Source organism: Protopterus annectens, chromosome 17.part0 (genome assembly GCF_019279795.1).
Source record: "Protopterus annectens isolate FY-2018-M chromosome 17.part0, PAN1.0, whole genome shotgun sequence".
In the NCBI taxonomy this organism is placed as follows: Eukaryota; Metazoa; Chordata; order Ceratodontiformes; family Protopteridae; genus Protopterus; species Protopterus annectens.
In genome coordinates this window covers 379,777,885-379,803,971 of record NC_056751.1, presented here as the reverse complement: position 1 = coordinate 379,803,971, position 26,087 = coordinate 379,777,885, and the positions used below count along the sequence as shown (strand labels likewise).

At 35.3% G+C, this 26,087-nt stretch overlaps 1 protein-coding gene across 1 annotated transcript in view; it reads right to left on the bottom strand.

Annotated features, from left to right (window-relative positions):
* Positions 1-26,087, bottom strand: part of KCNQ1 (potassium voltage-gated channel subfamily Q member 1) — a 2,495,454-nt gene that overhangs the window by 91,251 nt on the left and 2,378,116 nt on the right. The window contains exon 17 of the mRNA XM_044059185.1: positions 23,362-23,408. Within this exon, the coding sequence (XP_043915120.1) occupies positions 23,362-23,408 (47 nt within the window). The remainder of the gene's footprint in view (positions 1-23,361; positions 23,409-26,087) is intronic.

Here is a 26,087-nt window from a genome sequence, read left to right as displayed (position 1 = left end):
AGTTTATTTATCTACAGTCTGTTCCAGTAGTCCATTCCATGGGTTTACTACCCTTTCTGTGAAGAAGTACTTTCATAGATGCAGTTATTAGTCCATTCTTACTATCTGCTGCCTATGACCCTCCCACCCACTTTGCATTTCCTATTCAGGATGACTCCTTTTATCTCCCTAGCATGATCCTGTAGACCTCATTTCATGTCTCTTCTAGTCTTTAGTGAAAAGGATTTGAGCTCCTCTAGTCCCTGATCAAATAATTCCCCTCCATCTCATGCACTATTCTAGATGCTTTCCTCCAGATTCCTTCCAGCAACATAATGCCTTTTTTCGTGTGTATCATCCAAACCTAAATACAGTACAGATGTTTGACATGACCATGGTCTAATGGCCTGAAAAAATTACCTATTTAATTATGTAATCTACTCCCAGATTTCTACTTGCTGCTGTCACTGCCAGTGCAGGTGTGTTGAACATAACCAACTGCTGCTCTTTTGTCATTAGGTTTTACTCCTCTAGCTGATACTTCAACCTTTCTGCCCACTAGCTCAGCCCTTAAAAATACTTCCATAGAGTCGTCTCTCCCCCATCCTCCACTGCTGTACCTTTCTTTCTGGCAACAAAAAAATAGGGTGTTCCTGATGTTCTTCTTGTTTCACTGTTACAGTCATCACTTTTCGGTTATCTGCTGGCAGTAGCTCTCAGTCGGCCTGATTAACAAAGTCTTGGGTACTGCTTCAGTTGCTGTCCCTTCTTCCATGACCATCAGGTCGTCAGGGGTATAAAACATGCAGCTGACACCATTACATCAGTCTTTCTTGCCATGTGGTGCCCGAAGCAGAAGCAGTTCGAAAGTGCCGGTCGGCAGACTCCTGAAAATTTCATTTTCGAGTTTCAGAACCAAAGTCTTCAACTAAAGGTAAGTACGCCGTTGGGGAAACTTTTTCTTGCTCCTTACAGATGTCAGTAAAAGTTAATAATTGCATTACTTGTGGAAAGCAAATACCTCATAAAGATTTTCATTCGTACTGTATTTCTTGCCTAGGCCCTGACCATGACGTACCTTGCTGTCGGTTTTGTGCTTTATTTAATCAACGCACTATTCATCGTCGATATATTTTCTTCTCTAAATATTTTGGCTCTCAGTTTAATTATCCAGAAATGTTGTCGGATAGCCATCCGACTACCGGGATTCCGAAAAAACACAAAGATAAATACAGACAGGCTGCAGAGGTCCAAAACTGCCGACGACGTTTCTCCTAAGCCAGTCGCCAGTTTGCCGGTACTCAGTGAGGCACTTTTGCAACCCCTGATACCCACTACTTCTGATCTGCAGGCCTCTACCGAGACCCATTCGGAGTCTGGTATGCCGTGAGATGCTTCAACTATGGAACCTGCGGATGTCTCTACCTTGGATGGGTCCAGAGCCGCTGTGGAGGCACCGGCTTCTGAGGGTGTATTCTGGCCTACGGACTTTTAACTGACACTTCCTTCTTCTTTTAGGCCTAAATCTCGAGTCATGCCTAAAATAACAATGCCCATGCCACATGCTCAGGCCTCTATGCCTTAAAAACAAATGATAAGAATGGCTGAAGATCTTATAACTCTAATCAGGGGAAGCCAGCCTTCCCCTTCTAAGAGACCCAGGACTGAAGTTGTTTATGAATCTTCTGACCAGGATTCTGATTTTTCTAATTCTTCTGATGATTTGGATTTGTCCTTATCTACTTATGAGGATTCTGATGCAGAGGACTCTATTTCCTCTGCTTCCCCTCCAGAGGATTTTTTTTTGGTGAAACCTTACATACTCTAAGGGAGCATTTCCACTGGGAAAGCCAGGATTTTTCTGATTCAAAAAAGGGGCTTAGGGATTTCTTACTTCTGCCTCAGCATAGGCCCTTAGCTATTCCTCCTGTAGTAGACATTGTTGGTGATGCTTTCTCGGAATCTAGTTTGGCCTCTGATTCTTTGCCTCCTGCTCCCAGAAAACCTGACAGATATTACAGGGTTCCTGATTCACACAAGTTCCTTTTTAAAAATCCTACTGCGGATCCAGAGACTATTTCACAGGGACCCAAGGGCATTAAGGCTTCTACTGCTAAAAATCCTACCCCTTCTAATAGAGACTCCAGGGTGATGGATAGATGGGGTAAGAAGGTTTACAATTCTGCAACCTTGGCCATTAGGGCTTTAAACTGCCAGTTTCATATGTTAAAGTATCAACAACATGTTATTGGATTGCTTAAACAGAAAATGATGTTGATTCCTGATTGTGCAGAAAATAAAGAATTACAGGATTTAATGCATTCTGCTGAACAGGTTGGAAAACATACTTTGCAATGTGGATTTGATTTTTTAGAGGCCTCTTGCAGGGCTGCTGTTACTGGGTCTGTGCTCAGAAGGCATACTTGGCTTAAGGAGCAATCTTTACCTAATCATGTTAAAGCTAAATTGTTGGATGCTCCCTTAAACCATGACCGCCTGTTTGGCAACAAGGCTGAGAAAGTTCTTAAAAAGATGGAAGATAAAGCTAAATTTATGCAAACTGTTAAAGATTTCTTACAAGTTCAGCCTCCTAGATTTAGTAGGCACTGGCCCTCTAAGAACTGGTCCTTTCCCAGCCCCTTCTAGGCCTTCTCAAGCCAAACCCAGACATAGCAGAAACTCCATGTTTCAGTCCCAGGGGACACATAAGACTAAGCAGTGGGGGGTTTCTGCTCCCAAATCAGAGAGTAGTAAGACTCCCCCCTAAGGAAAACAGTCTCAACGACTTGCTTCTAAAACTTCCAAGCACTTCCCAACTGAATTTAGGCGGAAAGATTGGTCTGCAGGCCAAAAACTGGGAACTCATTACTCAGGACAAATGGGTTTTAAATATAGTGTCCCAAGGATACAGATTTCACTTCCACACCTTACCAACACCAAAACCATTTATACAGCCAGTTTACCCCCACAAATTAACTCAGGCTTCTAAATTGTCGTTGACTAATTCCCACACTCATCATTATTGATTTATCATGTTTGTGTTTGGATTGGCAGCATTTCTTCCATCTTAAACCACCAAGTGGTATGATCATTACTGGCTAATAACAACTCTTACATGGACACCTATCATCCATTCTACATGGGTACAACCACATCTAGATTTGTATCTCTTCTAGCAAGTCCTTTCATATGGCCTGAAAGGGTTATTGGTAAACTGTCTGCTGATTTAGGATGCATGGATGGGAGAAAGTCAAGGCTATTTTCAGTGAAGATTAAAGAATTCTGACCTCAAATGGTGATAAACAGCTCTGCAATGGCAAGGCTGCACAGGTGAATGAGATATGACCACAAATGCATGTAGACTGTAGGTGCTTTGCTTAACACTTTTTCAGTATTGTGTGGTTATCAGGAAAAGTATTTATGGAGTGGCAAACCATGGGAGTGGCCTCCATTTACTTTAATGGTAACAGCAGAGCATGCTGCAATTATAGTAGGAATATACACCTCAGCTTCCCAGAAAAAGCCTACATTAAGGTGAAGGAAAGGAGAATCCATCTAGCAGTCAAGCCTCAGTCTGAGGAAGAGTAATGCAGATTCCATTCTGGCCATGGAACAGTGGATCCACTCGATATTACACAAATATTGGTAGGGAAAAGAACTTAAACAAAACATTTGCTGTGGCACAAAAAGGGCACGTTAGAGGGACAGATATGTTTTGAAAGACTGCTACTTCTCAGGAACAAATTTTCCATCCATATGAAGCAGAGATCTTGTCTAACCCAATTCAAACATTAACTTGGACCACTGAATGGGGAATAGGAATTCATCCCTGGTCTGGCACCTATGTCCCTAAAGGACTGTGCCTACCTGTAAATGCTGACCACCCATGCCCAAGCCTACATATACCCCTAAGAATAACCTTAAGGTTCCTAAAACTCATCAGATACATTTAGGATGCACACCTAGGCTTAAAAAGGATTCTTTACTAGCCTAGTATACACCTATAATTCAATGGAAGTCTACTAATGTCCTATACATGTATTTTGTGGACTTTGAGAAGTCATTCAACTGTTTAAAGTGAAATGTTTTGTGGAAGGTGTTACAACAATATGGGGTCCTGGTTTTGGTGTTACATGTATTTGGTCTCTGTATTTAGCAAGCAAAGATTTTCATCACATTCTAAGCATCACACTAAATAAGTGCAAGGTGAGTGCAGGACTTTGCCAAGGGGGTACTTTTTCTCCTTTCCTGTTCATCTTTGTACAGGATGTTAAGAACAGTCAAGGTTTGCCTATTATCCACTCATGGAATGTAAGGGCTTCATGTTGGATGCTTGCAGATGATGCTGTCCTCCTGGCCTCAAGTGCCTGTCATCTATGTCATGCACTGCTCAGTGTGAAATGGACAGCATGAGAATGGTTACTTCAAAACACTAGCCTATGTTTTTATTTCTCAGAAGAGCATCACGTTGTCTAAAGGTCTTAAGTGTATGATTTAGGTATGTTAGGGTTTTGTTCATGATTGAGAACACACAGAATAGGGGAGACTTGCCAGTGGATGGGTGTAACGGCACTGTAGGCATTATAATGATGGACTGCAGTGCTGAGGTGAGAGTTAAAGACTGAAAGGAGCAAGTTGAGGTGATTTAGGTATACAATGAAGATGGCCCAATCAGCACCATGTGTGAGGGGTACAAGGCATGGCTTACTAGCAGGATGCCCCTGGATAGATTGTTAACATACTGGAGAGATTATATCCCTCAACTGACCTGGAATACATTGTCAATCCCATGTAGAACCTAAAGACTGTCAACTGAGGTAAGGATAGTCTAGTCGACCCTGCTCAGAATTCAAATGCCACATCTCTCTCTGGGACAAAGGGTTAAAAGCTAGATGAATGGTAAGTCATGCACAACTTAGCTGTACCCCCTAATGTCCAAGGCCTCATTCATCTCCCACTCTCTCTACCCCTGAGCTCAGAATATTTCAGGATATTTCTTGAACATCTAAAATTCTACAGTGAGAATTATCTTTTTCCTCTTGCATCGGTACTTTATTTTCTGCAGTCTATTATTCTTTGCCCTTGAGATGTTTGAGTGGATTAAAACTGGGTTTTATGGTTGTTGAGTGGCAGAGTTTTGCAACTGCTGCAAATACTGACATAAGCATCAGAGATTTTGGCTTTTCTTTAGTGCTCAGGGAATCAGTTAGGTGTCCATCAAAGGCTCAGGTAGGTGTCCATCAAAGGCTCAATCAGCTGTGTTGATGCATTCATTGTCATTGATGACTCAATGATTGCCTGTGTGTGATATGGTTAAAGTATACATGCTGCTCATAGGTCATAAATAACCAGAGCCGGATCGTGCACTACACAACTTAGGCAGTTGCCTAATGTCCACTGCTCGGGAGACTACCACAGAACTTACACTTCTTTAAGAATGCTCTCTGCTTCCATTACATTTCTTCAAGGATGCATGCAGAGTGCATCCTTAGTGATGTCTGTGTGTGTGTGTAAGAGACATGCACATTTAAACACTAGAGCAGAGCATGTGATTTTTGCTGTTACATTCAAGAGAGATGAGCGAGCACAGAATATCTGAAGAGATTAACGAGCGAGCATGAAACAGGATAAAGTTGTGTGTGTCTGTGTGTGTGTGTGTGTGTGTGTGTGTGTGTGTGTGTGTGTGTGTGTGTGTGTGTGTGTGTGTGTGTGTGCCCCAGTTAGAGATGGCAGACTGACTGAATTATTCAGGCTGAAACTCTGTACCTTGGTAACAGGAGACTACAGCCTGAATTCAGTACACCACTACCAAACTGTCATCAGTAGGTGCATTTTCAAGAAGTGAGAAGTTTCTATGCATTTTTATAGACTGTTGAGTTTCTGGCATTTTCAAAGAATGCTGACTTTATTTGCATTTCTAAGGACTGTTGACTTCCTGTACATTTTCAAAGACTGCCGAGTTTCTGTGCATTTTCAAAGAATGTTGAGTTTCTGTGCATTTTCAAGGAATGTTCAGTTTGAAAGGAAAAGTTTACTGCTGCTCATGTTATGTCTGTTTTCAATGTACAATTATTTTTCTTAGAAAATGGCCATCATCAGGGTTTGTGCTATAAAATCTGAAAGCGGTGTTAGAACAGCAGTGCTACTTACTTGTCTTTGGTGCAGGAGACTTTTGGTTCTACTGTCACACAATGTAGATGGAATGCTAATACTGCAGTGTCCTTTAAGGGGGGATGAGGATATTGCACTGCTGAGTGTATTTACCTTTGGATGAGATGCCTAGTAACTATGAATCTGTTGCCAGTATGACAGCCATTCCCTTTTGCAATATTAGCAGCTTAGAATTCTTTTTAAATGTAACATGGCAATTTATTCTTCAAGGGAAGCAGGCACTGACTTTGTACATGCAACACTGACATGTAAATTTGTTTGCCAGCAACAACCTCTAGTTACAGATCTCATTAATGTGGAATTATTCAGATGACTTTTACTTCTGCAGAGATTGTGTACATTGACTGATATTTGTGGATTGTAATGACAGGAGTTTGACTAAACTTTTGTGGTTGAAATGTTCTGTAATGGGTAGTTTTGCCATTATTGGTTCATAAGTTTTGTTTCATTGCTTAATGGAAAGATGTTTAAACCTACAAATTTAAAACATACTCTAATAAGTGGTGCTGTATTATACAAGGAATGTCATTTAATACAATCAAGATGGTGCCTCAAAAAACACATGCATGTATGCATGGTCCTAAAAATGTGTACAATAGGCCTATAATTTGAAAGCAGCCCAAATGTAAACTTAATCCACCACTGGCCACATGCATCTTTTTTGAATATGTGTTTCAGTGCTGTTTCGATTAATGTTTGTTTCAAGGGCAGAGAAGTTTACTGCTCATGTTAAATCTGTTTTTATTGTGGGTGTGTATTGTTCTGTTTAGCAAATGGCTATCAGTGTTTGAACAGTGCTTACGTTAAATAATGAACAATAACCAAGTAATACAACACTGGAATGGATGGGAAGGCTTGCTGTGGGGGAAGAGGGTGCCTGACCCATTAACCTGCCTAGGACCCTATTTGAACATGATCAGTCTTCTAAGTCACTGTGAAATATGGTAGGTCTTGCTATGATTGCAGATTTCAGACAGGCAAGTTATTTCATTTTCAGCTGTGATTTATTTTTAAGCCTGTGATTTTAATATTAATTTCTTTTGTATATTTTGGGGTGATTTTTTTAATTTGGGAATACTGCTTTTTTTAATAAGTTGGGTGGAAGTTTTCAGGTTTGTGTACTTGTCCTTCTATGGACATCAGACAATTATTTTCATATATATATATATATATATATATATATATATATATATATATATTATTTAAATGGTTAAAATAACATTATATAAATAAAGAAATACTTTAACATGGATTGAAGGGTTATCATGGTGTGTATTATATTTTTCACAGCTGAGTTTTCTGGCTAGAACTGTAGCAATATTGGTATCTCTATGTAAGAGGTATACTTTAATTGTTTTAATTAATTAATTTTTATATTGGTTTATATGTTTTTTTTCTGAATTTTGACTTACAGGAAATCTCTTATTTACCGTCACATGAAGAGCTTGTTATTTTTTTTGGGTTTAGAATGAAAGGACTTTAGCAATTAGTGTGAAATAGATCTGGCTGTTGATAATATGGCAAAATGAAGTCATATGCTTGATGATACAGGTAAAGTGCGATAAAATATCTGAGAGAAGCTCAGCTCCCTGTTTTTATCACACATTGATGCTTGGTGTGAGTGTAAGACACATACACAAAAACATCTCCATTTTCACAACCACTTTCCTTGTAAAGAAGGCCGTGACTGCATACATTTATTTTATTCTTAACCAGGAAACCCACTAAGCACGTGTACTGCTTTTCAGGGATAACATAAGGTCACTGGTTGTGAAGTCACCTTCATGCATATTTCCAAATGGTGGGCATTATGTTGTAGAAGTATGGATTATAGATATATTGGAAAGAAACAGTGAAACTGCCTTTACAGTATTTAGGAAATCATGGATGTAGATTTCCAGAACCATCTATTGAGCATCAGACAATATTCAGCCAGAAGAGTTTCAATTTCAATGACTTTAGTCCATTTGAGATAAAAGGGAGGTGGGCAATAGAGAATGAGTTATTGTTTGCTCTAGGAAGTGACAAATGAGGGACTTCAAGAAATTAAGGTGAAACTCTCTGTCAAATAATGTGACTGAAAGCAAGCAAGACCTAGTCTTCTACAAAGTGGTCTTGTTTATTGTCACTAAGGAGTTACTAGTTTCCAAAATTGTTTTTGAGAAGATTAGGAAGGACGTTTGTTTATTCTGAAATGAGATGGAATCTGGTTTGAGAAGTACTTTTTTACCAGGTTGTGGAGGAAAATAAATTTTGTATGTGTCTAGATTTGGACATTTCTTCAGTCGGTATCAGGTTTCATTTCTGAGATCAATGACTGCTTTTACTTCCTTTGTCAGCAATTTTTTTTTTTTGTTAGGTTTGTATAAACTACTTAGCACAAGAAAGTTATTTTCCTAACAATGCCAAAAAGCAAAGAGTAACCATATCAACTGAAATCAATCAGTGTAGTCATGACATGTTGATATGACACATTGGGGGGTGGATTTGAGACAATTGGGACCATCGAGACCATGGATGTTGTCAGAATGTGTTTAGGAGACTGTTATAACCAGTACTCTAAGATGATCTATACAAATAAGTGTTTTTTTTTAAAACTGTAGTACTTTTGGAGAGTGTTTCAGTTTTCTGAGCAGTGTAGCCTTTAATTCTTATTCGAATTATTACGAATTATAAATCCAATTTGACATGCAGTCCCAAAACAAATATTACCACAAATTTACTTGAAATGACAACCTATTATTTTCAGGTAATCTAACTGCTATTTCACTTATGATGAAGAGTGTGTGTGTGTGTGTGTGTGTGTGTGTGTGTGTGTGTGTGTGTGTGTGTGTGTATATATATATATATATATATATATATATATATATATATAAATATATATATATATATATATATATATATATATATATATATATATACGAGAAAGAGAGAGACTGAGAGAGAAAAAGAAACAAACCACAAGCACGCACGCGGCTATATATGCAACTGTGCATCTGGAGTATTCATCAAGTTTAAAAACCTGAACGTAGAATATCAAGATTTAAAAATGATAATGTAACCAGATGCTCACAGTCAAGGAGACAGATGCAAGCACAGAAAATGGTAATATACTCTAACAATGAAGCAGTAGTCCGGTGAAAGGAAAAGAAAAAGTAAATAAAGAATTATAGTGAACATCATCTGGATTTTATTATTCTAACTGAAAGCACAGCACGCTAGTGACTCAGTGTACTGGGGATATTAATGCTTAGTTTCTGCTAAAATAATAAAACTCAGATGGTATCAGCTTCAGCTGTTTGTGTTTCTCCCCAAGTGAAGTTTCACTGGTAAAACACAATGTCAAGTTTAGTATGGACAACAATGGTACAACTTCAAGTTAAGAAATCTGAGTGGTAAGACCACAAATGAAATGCCAAACACTGTTGATTTACTTCTGCATAATACTGAAACAAACATATAAACCTGAAAGCAGAAATTCCAGAATCATTGTAATAAATAACTAACATGACTTTAAGGGAAGAAGTGGAAAGAGTTTTAAAGTTTACATGGGAATTCCCAAAGGTTATCACTCCCTAATCATGAACCACAAAAATACTATCAGAATGACAAGAAACTAAAACTGCAACAAAAACAGAAAGTTAGAGCAACAGCATTTCATGATGATTTTACCATGAAACTGCTTCAGTTTTATTTTCTAGCACATAATTACTCTCTGTGCTAATTCCTATGCCTGACAGCAATTGGAAGAAACAGCCAGTCTTTGTTTGAAAACATATGTAAGAAATGCTGTCTGTGCTGAACACACAATCAGAGTGAATAGGAATACAGATTAATCCAAATGTAAGCTAAGATGCTTGTTTAAGAGTGTCTTGTGTTGACAAACATAAAAGGATTGCCCTTGCTTAGAAAGAAGTTTTACTTCACAGACTGCTATTCTGCATTTTTAAGATGACTGTATAAACTTAACACACTTCCTGTAAAATATTACTGGAATTTTTTTTAATCACAAAACTCAGAAACCTCCCTTCAATTTCAAAATGATTAAGTATTACACTTTTGTTAAAGGTTATTTAAGCTGGATGATTAAATTATTTGGAGTTGCTCAACACATCGGTTGTGTTTCTTTGAGCGAAAGTAAAGCATGTGAGGCATGCAGGATAGATTTGTATAATTATCTTAGGGTGTAGTGGTGACTGAATTAGAATGAAATGATGGTCTGTAATACAGAATTGTTTTTTTTTTATTTAATCTCTGTAAATAAGCTTCTGTAGTGCTACATTTGTCAGTCATTGCTTTTAGCTTGTTATATGCTAAAATGTCACCTCCATTTTTTATGCAGCTAGCACTCCTCCACATTATCTAGGAGTTGACAGAACTTATTTCATGTGAAACCATAATACTCTGATCTCACAGGGTTCATCTGACCAAGACATGGGCTGCAGGTGTCAGTCTTGGTAAAGCAAGGACCTACATGTGGTCCAGAATCAGGAGCCAAAGTATCACATTGTTAGTGGCTAGCATTACCAGGGAAAAGGAGTAGCTTATGTGGGGCCCATGCAAAGCAGTTCCATCAGAATTAGAGAGTTAATGAAGTAGCCTGAAATACTGACCTGACTATTTGAACAGCACGATACACTGTCAAAATAAAGGAAAATATTTCAGTTTTGACATACTTAAAATGTCCTTCTGTTATACCTTTCTACAGAGGGGGTCAGTTTAAAAACTGATTTCAGAATAGTCAGAGAAGCTTTTAACTCACCACCTCTGAAGAGTACTTTTAATCACTGCCATGTATTATTACTTAGAGCCATACAGTTTTGACAGATTTGCATATAGCCAACATTTCTCTAAGCAGCTGCAATAGCTGTAAACCAACTTCTGTTTATTTATTTGGGCCCTGATTGAATAGGAGAATTTTCCTGATTCACTTCTCCTTCAGCAGAAATAAGTGCTGATATCTGTAAAGATTTAAGCTAAGAAATTTCAAGTCAAGACTGTGATTATTTGCTATACATTATATCAGTTCATGTTAGCTCCAGATTTTCAAATATGGTTGATCTAATCCACCACTACAGTTAACATATAAATATGTTTCACAGGCTGCTGTGTTCAGCTTACTGTCAACTGACCTCTGAAAAACTTAACTACCATTATCCCATCCATGCAGCTTTTCTTAACTCATATACTCGTCATTCAATACTCTTTACAGAAATATATGCCTTTTATGTCTGACTTCCCAAATCCTTTTTATTTGTAGATAGTCAACCATTTTCCTACCAAAAACAGTGTGCCACTCAATATTTTTGGACACTTCCTACCAATTTTCCATCTCTCAAAACTAACATCAAATCATCTGCATATGTGAGCATTACTAGCAATGTGTATTCTCTTCCCATGTTCCACTACCAGCTTGTAGTTATTTCTTGCTTACTACTCCTGAATTAATAACCAAACTGAATAAAATAGGGCTTAATACACATTCCTATTTTACTCCATTTAAGAGCTTTACTTTTTTCCCCAATGACTGTTTTATTGTCAGTTTAAGTTATCATACTGTACCTTTAAGCATTTATAAACTTATAAATATTTTCCAAATCCACAACTCTCCATTAGGTTGCATGATGTGTTCAAGATCAACGCTGTCAAAGTCTTTTATTACTCCTTGTTATCATTGTTTCTATGTACTCAGTTTAACTTACTGCTGCATCTATAAAGAGTAGGAATATCTGTAGTTTTTCTTCCTCCATTCCATAAACCTCTAATTTTAAAATCTCTTTAAAAGTGTTTCCTATTTTATAACATCTCTGTTAAAAATATTATAGTCTGTGTTAGATAATGACAGGAGTTTTCATTTCTTTAAATTTCTTTCATCGTTTTTTTATAAATAAAATCAACCACTCTCATAAATCTCTCTTTTTCCCCTACCTGCCACATCACTTGAAGGACTTCATGAAGCAATTTAAATGGTTGTCAAACATGTCTTTACAGAACTGTTTTATTATTCCATATACTCCAAGTGCTGACTTTCCAACTACTTTTTAGTACTTCTTTTATTGCTGTAAGAGAAGTATATTTTTCTCTGTGTACATTTTTTGAATATTGCTTAATAGGCCAATACACACATTTTTTCTCCACATAGTTTTGTGAAGAATCTTTCCACACATGCTATAATCTTCTGTTTTGTCTAACATATTTGTTTTCCAACTCCTAATTCTTCTGTCAACACTTTTTTCTTTTGTACTTTTTTAACCAATACATCAAAAAAGAAGAAAAAACAAATGGCCTGATTCCAAAAGACTTGTTCTCAGTGTAAATGACCACTTACAGTGAGAGTCCATGTTTTGGAATCTGTCCCTGTTGTAAGCCTTTTTATGGTTACCCCTTACACTGAGAGCAAGTCTTTTAGAATGTGGCATAAGGTCTCTAAAATCACTATAACAGTATACGCTGGCAAAGTAATACACAATTGTTTTCTTCCAGATACATTTTTCACTTAATTCAAGATTATCTGAATAGTATTAATTGCTCATAGCTAAAAATATGTTTAAAAAACTTAGATTAAATGCAATAAACAGTAATGACTGGAAATAAAACAGCCAGATGACTACTTTTGGCTTGCAGTACAGGCTTCTTCAAATTAAAGCAGTTTACTTAAGATTTGCAACATAACCTGTGCCAAAAACTTTCCTGTGTATGCAAAATGGAAGGGGGGCTTCCTAGGATGAGTGAAGAAGACCATGGGAAAATAGTCAATAATGGAAAAATGTCCTCTCTTCTTTCTTTCTTTTTTTTTTGTTATATTCTTCTGATTTTTTTTCTTTCATGTTTCTGCTATATATTTTCTCATCTCATAAAATCCTCCTCCTTTTCTGTCTAAGCTATCATGTAGTTCATGAACATACTCCATATAATTTCTTTCTTGCCTATTTCTCATTTTATTTTGTTGAAATGTTTGCTTTTCACTTCTTACAACTCTGCCACCAACTATCTCACACATATAACAGAACCTCATAATAGCATGGTCTTGATTTGATAATTTAAATGTCTCTTTCTTGCACTGTAAATTCTTTGTTTATCCTTAACATTTCTTTCCCTTATAAATATAAGTTTTCTTCAATATTAACCTTTGCACTTACAGTCATCTTATCTGAAAATCCTGCTATCAACATTTTAATTTTCTTCAGTTTCTAATTAGTACGGAGTATCATATAATCCATTCTTGTTTTACTGCCTCCTTCCAATATATGCAGGCTTCATTTTCTGAAGCTCTCCATCAGCTTTCTTTATTATTTATGAACTAGCTTTCTGCTTCTAGTGTCTTTACTTATTCACTATAAACCATACTAAGATCTTCCTGCTTCACTACTATTTACACTTAAAAATAGAAAATTTCCAAAAAAAAAAATATTTTCTCTTTTTTAGTATTAACATGTGGCACTGGTATCAGCCCATATACATTAAATATATAACACATTTCTTCAGATAAACCATATATCAGGATTCTTTCCACTTCTACCTCTATAGAACTTGTGTCCCACTGTCCCTTTTCTTACAATATCATTGCCGGCCGCATGCATTTTTCTTCTCTGACTGACCATTTATTCTCCCGTTTTCATTGTGTGTTTGCACATTTTCTTGTTTAAGAATGCACCAGTGGTTCTGCAAAAAACATTTATGATACTGATTAGTCATTCAACCAAAGTAAGTTTCCTACTATTCATACTCAGTGCTAGAGAAAACAAATTCACTTCTTTATTATACTATGTCTTTTTTTGCTTTTTTAATTGCATCACTCTCTTCCTATACTTCATTTTTCTTTCTTTTCGAGTTGTGTTTCTCTTGTGACCCAGTTTACTATGAAAAAGTATTCCCATCTTCTAGTTCACAATCATTTTTTTCTGCTATAGCTTCTTCCCCTCCACTTTATTTTTCTGACTCTGTTGTAGGTAGTTCATAAAGTCTTTTTATGACTTCCCCCTTTTGTTTATCTTCTGTTTCTTCACACTCCTTAGAAGTAAACAAAGTGTACTGATTTCTTTTCTTGTTTTTATTTATATGAGGGTTGAACATTTTTTTTTTTTGGTACAAACCCATCACACTGTTCATAGCTTGCAGTATTAAATTAATAATTAATGTCCTGCATTATTTTGCTGGACACAGAAATATAAAATGACCACACAATTCACCACTCCTATGGCACTCCTATGAGACCAGGTAAATAAAGATATCTTGCATATGCAAAGACATTTAGGCTTCCCATCACAGTCCATATGTAACCAAAAGCCTTATTCTTTTAGTATAACCCACAGTCATAAAAATAGTTATTTTTTTAACTTGAATGTGGAAGAACAAAACTATAAAAATATTCATTTTTCACATTCACTTCAAAGTTCTGAAATTTTATGATCAGTCCATTTGTTTCAGTTTTTTATTCAGTACTGTAGCTTGTTTAAAGGCAGTGTCAAAAACACTTCTTTACTTAAATGAATAATGTCTCAAGTCTGGGGCTTTTAAATCCAGAGGTGTGCATTATGCCTGTTTTGTTAAATGTTTAGACATGTAAAAAAGTACCTTGCTTGCTTCTTTCTCTCTGCTCAGCGTTTTGCAAAGGTAACTTCTACATAAGTTTGTTCTTTCAGTGACATTGGCATGCTCCTCCTGTAATTCAGATTGCTAAACAATTAAATTTAGCTGATGAACATCTCAGACAGAAATGCTGTGATGTTTACTCCATTCATATGTCCACAACCACTTGGATATTGCCCTTGTCTCCTTTGTCCTTTCTCAACAACCTGAATATGTGCTATACTGCTGTGGTTATGTTTTGATTCATTATGCATCACTACTAAAACTTCAATCTTCAAAATTCCAAGATGGTCGCCAGCTAGACTGCTCCCTATTCACTGAGCTCCTCACAGCTTTGACATTACCGGCTCTTTTTAACAACTTTCAAGCGAAATTTCTCCACAGTTTTTTTATAGAAAGTATCTCTGACAAAATTCCTTCATTTTGAGCTTATTTATTTTCAAAAAAGTTTAACTTTTTATAATAATTTACCTCAGACAAATTTTGACTTCAACAGTCTCCTGCCATGTGCACTCTAGAAGCTCTACTCTGTGTCAGGCATCCGGTTTTCACACCTCTATCCTGGGCATGGCTGGCAACTCTGACACCATGGAAACGCAGACAACCAAGGCCAAATTTTCTTCTATACTTTCTCCAGAGAAGGACACTGGTTCTAAAAGATTAAGAACCACTAAACAAACTACTGAGAACATTAAAGTAAGTGCCAAAGATAAAAGTGACTCTAACTTCCATTTGGAAGACTTAAAGATGGCATTACAACCCATTCAGAGTGCCATACAGAGTTTTTCTGATCAATTCACTGATTTTGGTAAAACCTTAAAACAGATAAATGAAAGAATGGACATACTTGAAAACAAATATCTAGCTTTGGAAATGAGAGCAGATTTTATGGATCGAGATCTGAAATCCAAGAATACTATTATTGCAGAAGTACAAGCCAAATTACTGGACGTAGAGGCAAGAAGTCGCAGAAATAATATAATAATTAGAGATTTACCGGAATCTTATGAAAATCAAAACTTACTATCAGTGACTAAACAAATATTTGAGGCACTACTCAATTGTGAGACAACTACAAAATCTTTAACTGTAGAAAGAGCACACAGAGCCCTGCGTGCCCGACAAGATTCTGCTCCACCTCGGATTATCTACACAAGATTACTAAACTTTCAAGATACCCAAAGTATTTTGGAAGCAGCCGAAAGCAAAAAACATCTCATCTGGAATTCACATAAGCTGATCTTTTCACAGGATTTACCTCCTCAAATAAAACTGAATAGACAAAAGTTATCACCATACTGCGCAGATCTGATAAAAAGGGGAATCAAGTTCCGTATGCGTTATCCAAACACACTATCCTTCAACTATAATGACAGTAGATATATGGCCACAGATCCACAAGAAGCAAAGGATATCTTCCTAAAATTATTCAAGACTATCCCTGATATAGTTGCAAAAAAGTAATTTATCTAACTGATGTAAGTACAATTGCTCTTTCACTCACTGTTTCTACATTTCATAATATGTAATGGTTTAATTAAAATGAACTCATGACAAGTTTTTACAAAAAGAAAAATCAATCTGAACGCATTGTGAGAACGGCATGTGTTGATAATATTTGAGCTGTCACATAATCTAATGTCAGTTCTCTTTATATATAATGACTATACAGTATCTTATAATCACCTTAGTTTAATATATACAGAACTATTGCTTTAATATCAAATGTTACCTAACAAAATGGAAGAAACGATATCTGGACTATTGTACTGACCAGCGCTACTAACCTCATTGGAGTCCCTTGGTTTTTTGTTTGAACCCTGATATGCAACAATTCCCTTCATTTGTGGCTTCATGAAGGTGTCATGTCCTTGGAAAAGTCACAATCTATTCACCCTACTAATGGAAAGTTGATTGCTGTGTGTTTCCTGTTGCTCTACTTGTCTGGTTCTGATTGGATCGATGATACGAATTTGTCAGTTCCTTCATGGTCTTCCGATCAGTCAAGTTATGGCTTCCTGGATTCTTGAGGCCTTATTCTGTGAAAGATCTGGTTGTTTCATCGTCGGAGTCTTGGTTTTGGACTATCCAGACATTGTTGTTTCACGTAAGTGTGTTTTCCCCCGCTCAGGAAGGGCCAGATGCTTTACGTGTGCTAGAATGCCTTGTTTACGTTCGTGATGTTATCTACGTATGTGCGGAGGCATCGTTGCCTTTCAGACTATTATCCAGGCAAAAGACACTGTTTAGATTAAGTCTAAATGGCTTTTTAAATGTCAAAATGTTCCCTGGTTTCACCAAGCATGTCACGCTTCATTGTAAATAATATGTGTACATATTATAATTTTCGATATATATAAATAGATTCTAATGGTAATATTCTGTCAATATCTTTTCACAGTGAGCTTAGGTTGGTAAATTGCTTAACAGACAGACGTGTTAACCTTTGCTTCTTTAATTTTATTCATGACTATAGCTTCATTTATGTTTAATAACATTTATATCACAAGACATTACTAGGAGACACAGGGCTTAACATACTTAGTAGGGAACTATAAGTTCTTGACTAACAAATACATTATACATGATACTTAGACCCACACTATAGGCATACTAATGATAGCTTATAATACAATATTTTACATATTTTATTACTGTTTGTAATAGAGGTAGGAGACATGGAATTGCATATATTATGGGTGATTATACTAGATATGGTGGTGATTTCACTTTTTGAAGTAACCATATTCACTCACATACTATAATTTAGTTTAGATAATAATTACAATGATTTGGCAGAGGTATACAGATTTTATGGTTTATTAGTATACGTAGTATTATACCTTAAATTTATTTGTGTATATTTCTTACTTTAGGTACTTTTAAATTTATAAGGTTTGAGACATACCTTTATGTTAATACATTTATGTACATGGTTATAATGATTAGACATTTTAAGACCTTACTATATATACCTATGTCTCACATTCATCTTTCATTACAAGTATGTATTATAATGTTAGACTAATAATAATATCTATATTTGACACAATCTTAATTTAACTATATAGAAGTTTGTGAATACTTATGTGAATGGGGAATGAGTAAGTCGGGCATCTTGTTGTTAGATTGTTATGTAAATATGTTTAGTTGTGTTAACTTTGTTATAGTCCTTTTTAGGACTTTACTCAAACTTTCTTCCTATACATGGGATGTGTTGGTAACCAAGTATGTACACTCTACACATAGTTTTCTTGTGTTTCCCTCTTTAGATAAATTAAGGTAGGTAGGCACTGGGGTAGGGAAGAGGGAGAATTATGAGATTAAAGTTAATCTTATTTTGATTATGAATTTTATACAGAATAACTGTCGTACTAGGACTAAGTTTTATTTTATCCTCCTTTTTATCTTTTCTTTATGTACAAACAATGTATTCTCCTGCATTACCTTTAATGGACCTATAATAAGTACATGACTAATTTACTAATAATTGATTCCTGGAACGTAAGAGGGATTCAAAACAAAGCTAAGAAATCTTTACTACTTCATTTAATGTATAGTTCACAAGCTAATTTATGTTTCCTGCAAGAAACACATATCCCTAGAGATGACTGGTACAAAGAAAAAAATAAAAAATGGATCAAAAACATAATAGCTTCTGGTGATACTTCTAACTCAAGGGGGGGTAGCTATCATAATTAAACAAAAATTTCAGGGGATTATTCTGGAAGAAAAATATGATAATGAGGGCAGATGGTGCTACTTTACATCTACCATACATAATCTAGATAAGCCACTTTTGGTGCTAAATATATATGGTCCCTGTAGTCATCAACATGTTTTTATTCTACAGATATATAATATCCTATCTTCTTACAAAGATCACTATATCATAGTAGGTGGAGATTGGAATGCTGTAATTAACCCAGATATTGATCGCACTAATTGTTCCTCTTCTTATAATCAACAAGCATCCCTTGCTCTCGAAGACCTAATATTGGACCATAATCTCATAGACCCTCTACAACTTACTAAATACGCAAATAAAAAAAGATATATATACATATTACTCAAAATGCTATCATTCATGGTCAAGGTTAGATTTCTTTCTCATATCTACTCTGCTTTCACAATTGTTACTGGACTTTATGATTGAGCCCAGATTTCTTTCTGATCACTCTAGAATTTCATTAAAATTAAATCTGGACCTTAATTCTAGTCATGCATTCAAACGAAATAGTTGGACTATGAATAATAATTTGCTACTTAATAAAGATATTAGTAAAATATGTATAGATATAATTCAGGAAATGGAAAATAACCTAGACTCAACAGATATCCCATATGATATACAGTGGGCTGCCTGCAAGGCTAGATTGAGGGGAATGTTTATTAGTAAGGCATCATACTTTAAAAAGCAAGTTAATAATAAAGAAAGATTCCTAAAACTAAAAATTCAGTCTCTTGAAAATCAATATAAGTTAAATCAGGATTCATCATATTATAAACAGATTATAGAATCTCAAAAATAACTTCTTTTATTACATCAAAATAATCTCTCAATTATGGAGCAAAGATTACTAGCTACTTACTATGAATGGTCTCAAGTACCATCCAAAACCCTTGTAAGAATAATTAAAAAAAACTTTGATAGCCCCAAAATATCACCTATACAATACAAAAATCAAATCTATAACACGGACAAGGAAATTTTGCAACTTTTTACACTATTATATACTGATCTATATTCCAAAACTTCTAAATCTACAGTAAACTGCCGTATAAATAGTTTTCTAAAGTCTATAGTATTCCCTATTTTGAATGAAAAACAACAAAACATTCTTTCAGCTTCTCTAAGTCTCCTTGAAATCTCTGATTCCATTGACAGACTCAAACTTGGTAAAGCCCCAGGTCCAGACGGATTCACACCGGAATTCTTTAAATCCTTTAAGCCAGTAATTGCTCCTTTCCTTTTCAAAGTCTATAATTACATAAAAATAAATGACATATCTGACTTTCACTGGAACACCTCAAAAATTATACTAATTTTGAAAAATAATAAAGACAAAACAGATCCCTGTAATTATAGACCCATTTCATTAATCAATTTAGACATCAAGATTTTATCTTCTATCCTTGCTAACAGACTAAAGAAGGTTGTAACATCTATAATTTCTCCATACCAATCGGGTTTTATATTTCATAGACATGCATGGGACAACACCCTGACTCTGGAATCCATTGTACACCTTACGAAAAATGATAATAACCCACTATATGCGCTGATTCTTGATGCATCAACAGCATTTGATAGGGTGAGTTGGGATTTCCTCTTTCAAGCTAAGACCTGTTTTGATATCCCCATCTCATTTATAAATTTAATCAAAACTTTATACAAAGATTCCTTTACCAGACTGTATATTAATGGATCCACATCACTTCCTATAAAGATTACTAACGGTACAAGACAGGGTTGCCCTTTATCTCCCTTTCGCTTTAATTTGTATTTAGAACCATTACTTTTAGACATAGCACAAAATACATTCCATAGGATCCCTAGGGTTTTGAACATTAATGTACCTTTCTCAGCTTTTGCGGATGATTTAGTAATATACTTTCAAACACCTATCAGAGATCTAAATAAACTGGTTAACTCTATTGAGAAATTTTCACTTGCATCGGATTATCAAATTAATCCCCAAAAGACTCATATTCTTCCTTTAAATCATTTGGCTCATAAATCAAATTTATTTCCTGAATCCTATTTCAGTATTACTTATGGGGTTAAATATTTGGGTATTCATGTGGATCAAAATAGCCTCTCTACATTTCAAAATAACCTGAATAAAGTATGGACATCAATAATGTTAGATATGCGTAGATGGGAATTACTTAATTTATCACTTTTATCAAAAGCCGCAATAATCAAAATGAATATTCTCCCCAAATTTCTTTACCAATTTAATTCTTCAGATCAAATCATTCCTAAATCTTTCTTCGATAAAGTCAATAAAGAACTAGCTAAATTTGTATGGTTTCCTAAAACAGTTAGGATTTCTTACTCTAAATTATCAACTTCTAAAGATAGGGGTGGTTTGGGCCTGTCAAATTTGTATCTCTATTATTTAATTGTTAATGCCAACAAACTATTGTCCATTTCTAAGTTGAATAATATTAACTATAATCAAGCTCCCATTTGGGTTAAGTTATGGCATCAATATATTATATCCAAAAACATTAATCCTGCTGCTATTCCTTTCATCTCTATAGATATTATAAATACTCTCAAAATCTCGAATTTCCTAAAACTAAAGATCAAAGCATTTCAGGAGTTATTAAAACTTGTCAAGCTGGATAATAGCTCTCATTTACTTCAACCACTTCACTTGAATCCCAACCTCAAGTTAGATAATACTCCATTTAATCTTACAATCTATCCTCTTACAAAAAATATGAATGTTTGGGATCTCTTGAAGTATAAAGATATGTCCTTGGCTAATCTGCGAGTTACACTGAAAGTCAATTGTAAATATACTATAATTCTACGTCAATTAAGGGATGTAGTTATGGCCAAATATGCTCTTAAAATGCCAAAAGAACAGGATCTTAATAATTTAGACATGATAATTAAAACATTATCACTACCTGAGAAAATGTTATCAAAATCATATAACTTGTTAAATAAATTAATACAAGACTCGATATGTCTTTTTTCTAGCTTCTGGGATAAACATAATTCTCAATTAACTGAGATACAAAAACTCTTGGCTATTAGAAACACTTTGGAACATTCCCCTTTCAAGAAATTGCTCTATACCCAACTGATAAATAATAATGCATATCATACCCCTTCCAAACTTAATAAATTTGATGCTAGCAAGTCTCCCTCTTGCCCTTGTTGTTCATTTCCCAATGCTGACCTTTTGCATATTTTTGGTATTGCCACTATTCACATAAACTTTGGACTTCCTTGAAAGTAAGGTTACAGAAAATGGGTTATCGCAAATCCACCTTACCCTGGGAAACTGCAATTCTCCACTTACCCATGATCCATCTTTCTAAATTAGACACACATGTTCATATTTATTTGCTCTCTCATTAAACTTTACATTTCCAAAAATTGGCTTGATCGCACTAAATTGAATTGGGAGGCATTTAGAACAATGGCTTACACTTACATTTCTGCACAAAAAACTATGTTAAAAAGTCCTAAAAAAATGGCTTTAAATAATAAAGCTATAGAGAAGGTCCTCTACATTATTAATAATGATCAATAACTTTTACTTCGTTGTCTTAGTACACAAATATGATTTATTTACAAATGTGATGTATTTATCTTCATATTTCACTTTTTCTACCATTTGTATATATTGTATATACTTTATTTTTTTTTTTATTACCTCACTTTCATGAGTTGGAATATGCTTTTACATGATGTGCAACTTAAATTAACTCCTAAATGTTTATATTTACAATGCTTAAATGTTTGTTGTTATGTTATATTTTATAAATCAATAAAGAGATTTTTGAGAAAAAAAAACTTCAATCTTCAGCCTCAGGCTCCAACTACAATGACAATTACTGTTTTCAGGCTCCAAATACAATGACAATTATTGTTTTTACACCAGCCAATATCAACATTTTCTCCTCTCCTTACCCAGAGGAGGCTGATTCTGCCATCCTGGAATCTGCCTTTACTCTAACAAATAGGATAATGTCCCCAGTGGCAGGGCCATATTCCCCATAGTCAGCCATCTCCACTGACATAGTATTATAAAGACCTGACTATAAAACAGGTGACTCTGGCTCATTTGGTGGATCATGCATTGTTGTGTTGCAGCTGGAGTGGGGAGGTCAGGTGAGCCTATTCTGGAAATGAAGGGAGTCAGACCAGGGGTTGTACAGTGGCACAATGTCCATAGGAGCAGTGGAAATGCAGGAGATGGCCCTGAAAGAGTTATACAATCACTAATCAGTGCATGCGATAGGCACCTATATGGTTTCTTATGAGCATGCAGTATAATAATCGAAGGTAAAGGGGCCACCACAATGACAAAGGAAACATGTATCCCACAAAGGGAATGGTTCTTAGCCTATTGTGTATGCCCTCACTGCCAGGATGACAGCAAGAGCACAGATCTCCTTCACAGGTGTTGAATAATCGCCTTTCCAGAGGGCTGTTTCCATTGTGATGGGGAAACCCATTACAGGGCAATGAACAGGCTCAAGTCGAAATGACGAAGTCCAGTTAATAAGGTGTTTTCATTGATGTATGCCAGTTTAAGAGAAGTTTGTATTAGGAAGTAATCAGAATAAAAGTGGTGCAGGAAAATGAAAGATTATCACAATTACTACTACATACATGTTGGTTTTGAAAATGTTCTCTAGATATAAAAAAAAAACAATTCAGTTAATCAACTAAGAATAGCGATGTATAAAATATATCCTAGTCTGTATTTAAATGGAACATTTAATAGTTTTCTGTCTGATCAATGAATTAAACTTACCTTATCAGATTTAGTCTATTTTATACCCCAGTGCCCATTAGACTAAATACGAAGCTCAACTTATTAGAAATCACACACTTTATAGTTATTTTAGAGTGCATTTCTAAATATTTACCTGAGACAGAAAGAAACAAGGATGGTTTTCCTAAAGACTGGTCCAGCCTGTGAAAACAAAAGTCATATGTCAGTATGAAGTAAAATGTTGATGTTTACTTGCAAACAATTGTATTTTTTTCTTCACAAGATTATGCAATTATGACATGTTAACTGCATTCCTTAAACCCACTGCATTTGTTTTTTTTTCATGAAAACAGTCAAGTATAAGAAATATTCAGGGTAACTTCCTATAATCGTGCATTATCAAGTCATATATCTGTCCATTTTTTGATAACTCAATTTATTCCTTACAGGTTTGTGGGGCCAACAGGGCTAGGCTTGCTGGCCATTGGTTGCAAGGTTTTGAAGTTCATTCTAAACAGTCCATTTTTTATTTGCAAAATGCATATATTCAGTCAATCACACATTGCATGCATAATAACAGGGTATTCGGAAGACCACCAACTAACCTAGCACGTCTTTGGGGAGGTGGGAAGAAACTTAAGCACCTGGAAAACCCACATGGATCAAAGAGAGAACATGTAAACTCTAGAGAGAATGTACTCCAGACACGGAAAACTGGAAATCCAAATAGCTGTGAGGCTATAGTATTACTTACTTACTGTGTCAGTGCATCTCAAATTAACGTGGTCATAAGAACCATGGGGGGAGAAAACCTAAAGTGCTAAAAACAAGAATCATAAATCCAAAAAAGTAAGGCAAGTACTACCACTCTGTATATGAAACAACTTCACTTTATTAAAACAATAAAAGCAGTATCATAAGCGCTTTTGGGTAAATCCCTTCATCAGATGATAAAACACTAGTAAAAACATACTAATATAGTGCAACACAGCCAATGAAAATCAATAGTTGACCTTCCTTTTCGCTAGAGCTGGTTTTAAAGGATCAGCATTTAATCCTGGGGCTTTGTCAGCTCCTAGTGTAAGAATCCATTGCATCTCTTTGTATTCAGTTTCATTATACAAGTCACCCATTCTTTGATTTCTGCTTACAACACATATAACCATGAAGGCAAATACATGATCACTATGCAATTCTATATGCTTGTACAGTGCATTGTGTTCTTTTCTTAACCTTATATCTGATAGATGCTTAAAAATTATATCTTTAAGTCTGCAATTTCTTTTCCCTACATAATATGCAGTACACTGTTGACAGTTCACAATATAGACAACATTTTGCATGTTACAGTCAGCATACATATTCAAATGGTAATTCTTGTTGGTCCTGGGGTGTATAACACAGTTCCCTTGTAGAATGTGCTTACAGGCTTTACAATGTAGGCATGGATAAGTTCCCCTCTTCTTAATGCCTAATTTTTTAAAATGCATAGGTTCTTGACAAAAAATATCTTTCAAATTTTTATTTCTTTTAAAAATAAATCTAGGTATGGTAATATTTGATGCAGCACATGATTGGAAAGACAAACTTCTCTTTTACAAAAGATTTCTGGACGATTTTTTCTTTTTGTGGGGGGGGGGCACCACATCAGAATTAACATCCTTTGTTAAGTATCTAGAGTCTACTACCAGCTTCTTCAGATTTCCAATGAATTATTCTAGTTCAGTTATTGAATACCTGGATGTTAGTATTATTAAGAGAGGAAATGGGGAGGTAGAGACCTCACTATATAGGAAGCCTTGTTGGACCAACAGCATGCTTAGATTCAATAGCATGAACCCTAGACATGTATTCCAACACAGTCAAGGGACAAGTCTGTAATATCAAGACTTTGCACAAATGAAAATTCCTTTATACAGGAATTAGACTCTTTAAAAAATTATTTTCAAGCACAATGTTATAGTAAAAATTTATTGAAAAAGGAAATGGACAACAGCAGTCTCTATAGAAAACAAAGAGCAAAACCATGGTTACACAGAGGTAAAAATTGCCTAATAAGGTAGATGCACAGGTTCAAACAGTTAATGAAGGTTTGAAAATAAGTTTAACATACAGTAATGATATAGGTGGTATATGTAATATAATTAGAGACAACTGGAGAATTATTTTAACAGATGAGACTATAACTAGAGTTGTAGGGACACAACCTAGATTTATTTTTAAAAGAAATAAAAATTTGAAAGATATTTTGTGTCAAGAACCTATGCATTTTAAAAATTCAGGCATTAAGAAGAAGGGAACTTATCCATGCCTACACTGTAAAGCCTGTAAGCACATTCTACAAGGGAACGGGTTTTATACACCCCAGATCCAACAACAATCACCTTTTGAATATGTATGCTGAATGTAACAAGCAGAATATTGTCTATATTGCAAACTGTCAACAGTGTACTGCATATTATGTAGGAAAAACAAATTGCAGACTTAAAGATAGAATTTTTAAGCATCTATCAGATATAAGGTTAAGAAAAGAACACAATGTACTGTACAAGCATAAAGAATTGCATAGTGATCATGTATTTGCCTTTATAGTTATATGTCTTATAAAGAGAAGTCAAAGAATGGGTGAGTTGTATAATGAAACTGAATATAAAGAGATGCAATGGATTCTTACACTGGGAGCTGACAAAGCCCCAGGATTAAATTCTGTCCCTTTAAAACCAGCTCTAGCAAAAAGGAGGGTAAACTATTGATTTTCATTGGCTGTGTTGTACTATATTAGATACTATGTTTTAATTAGTGTTTTATCCTCTGATGAAGAGATTTACCCAAAAGCGCTTATGATACTGCTTTTATTGTTTTAATAAAGTGAAGTTGCTT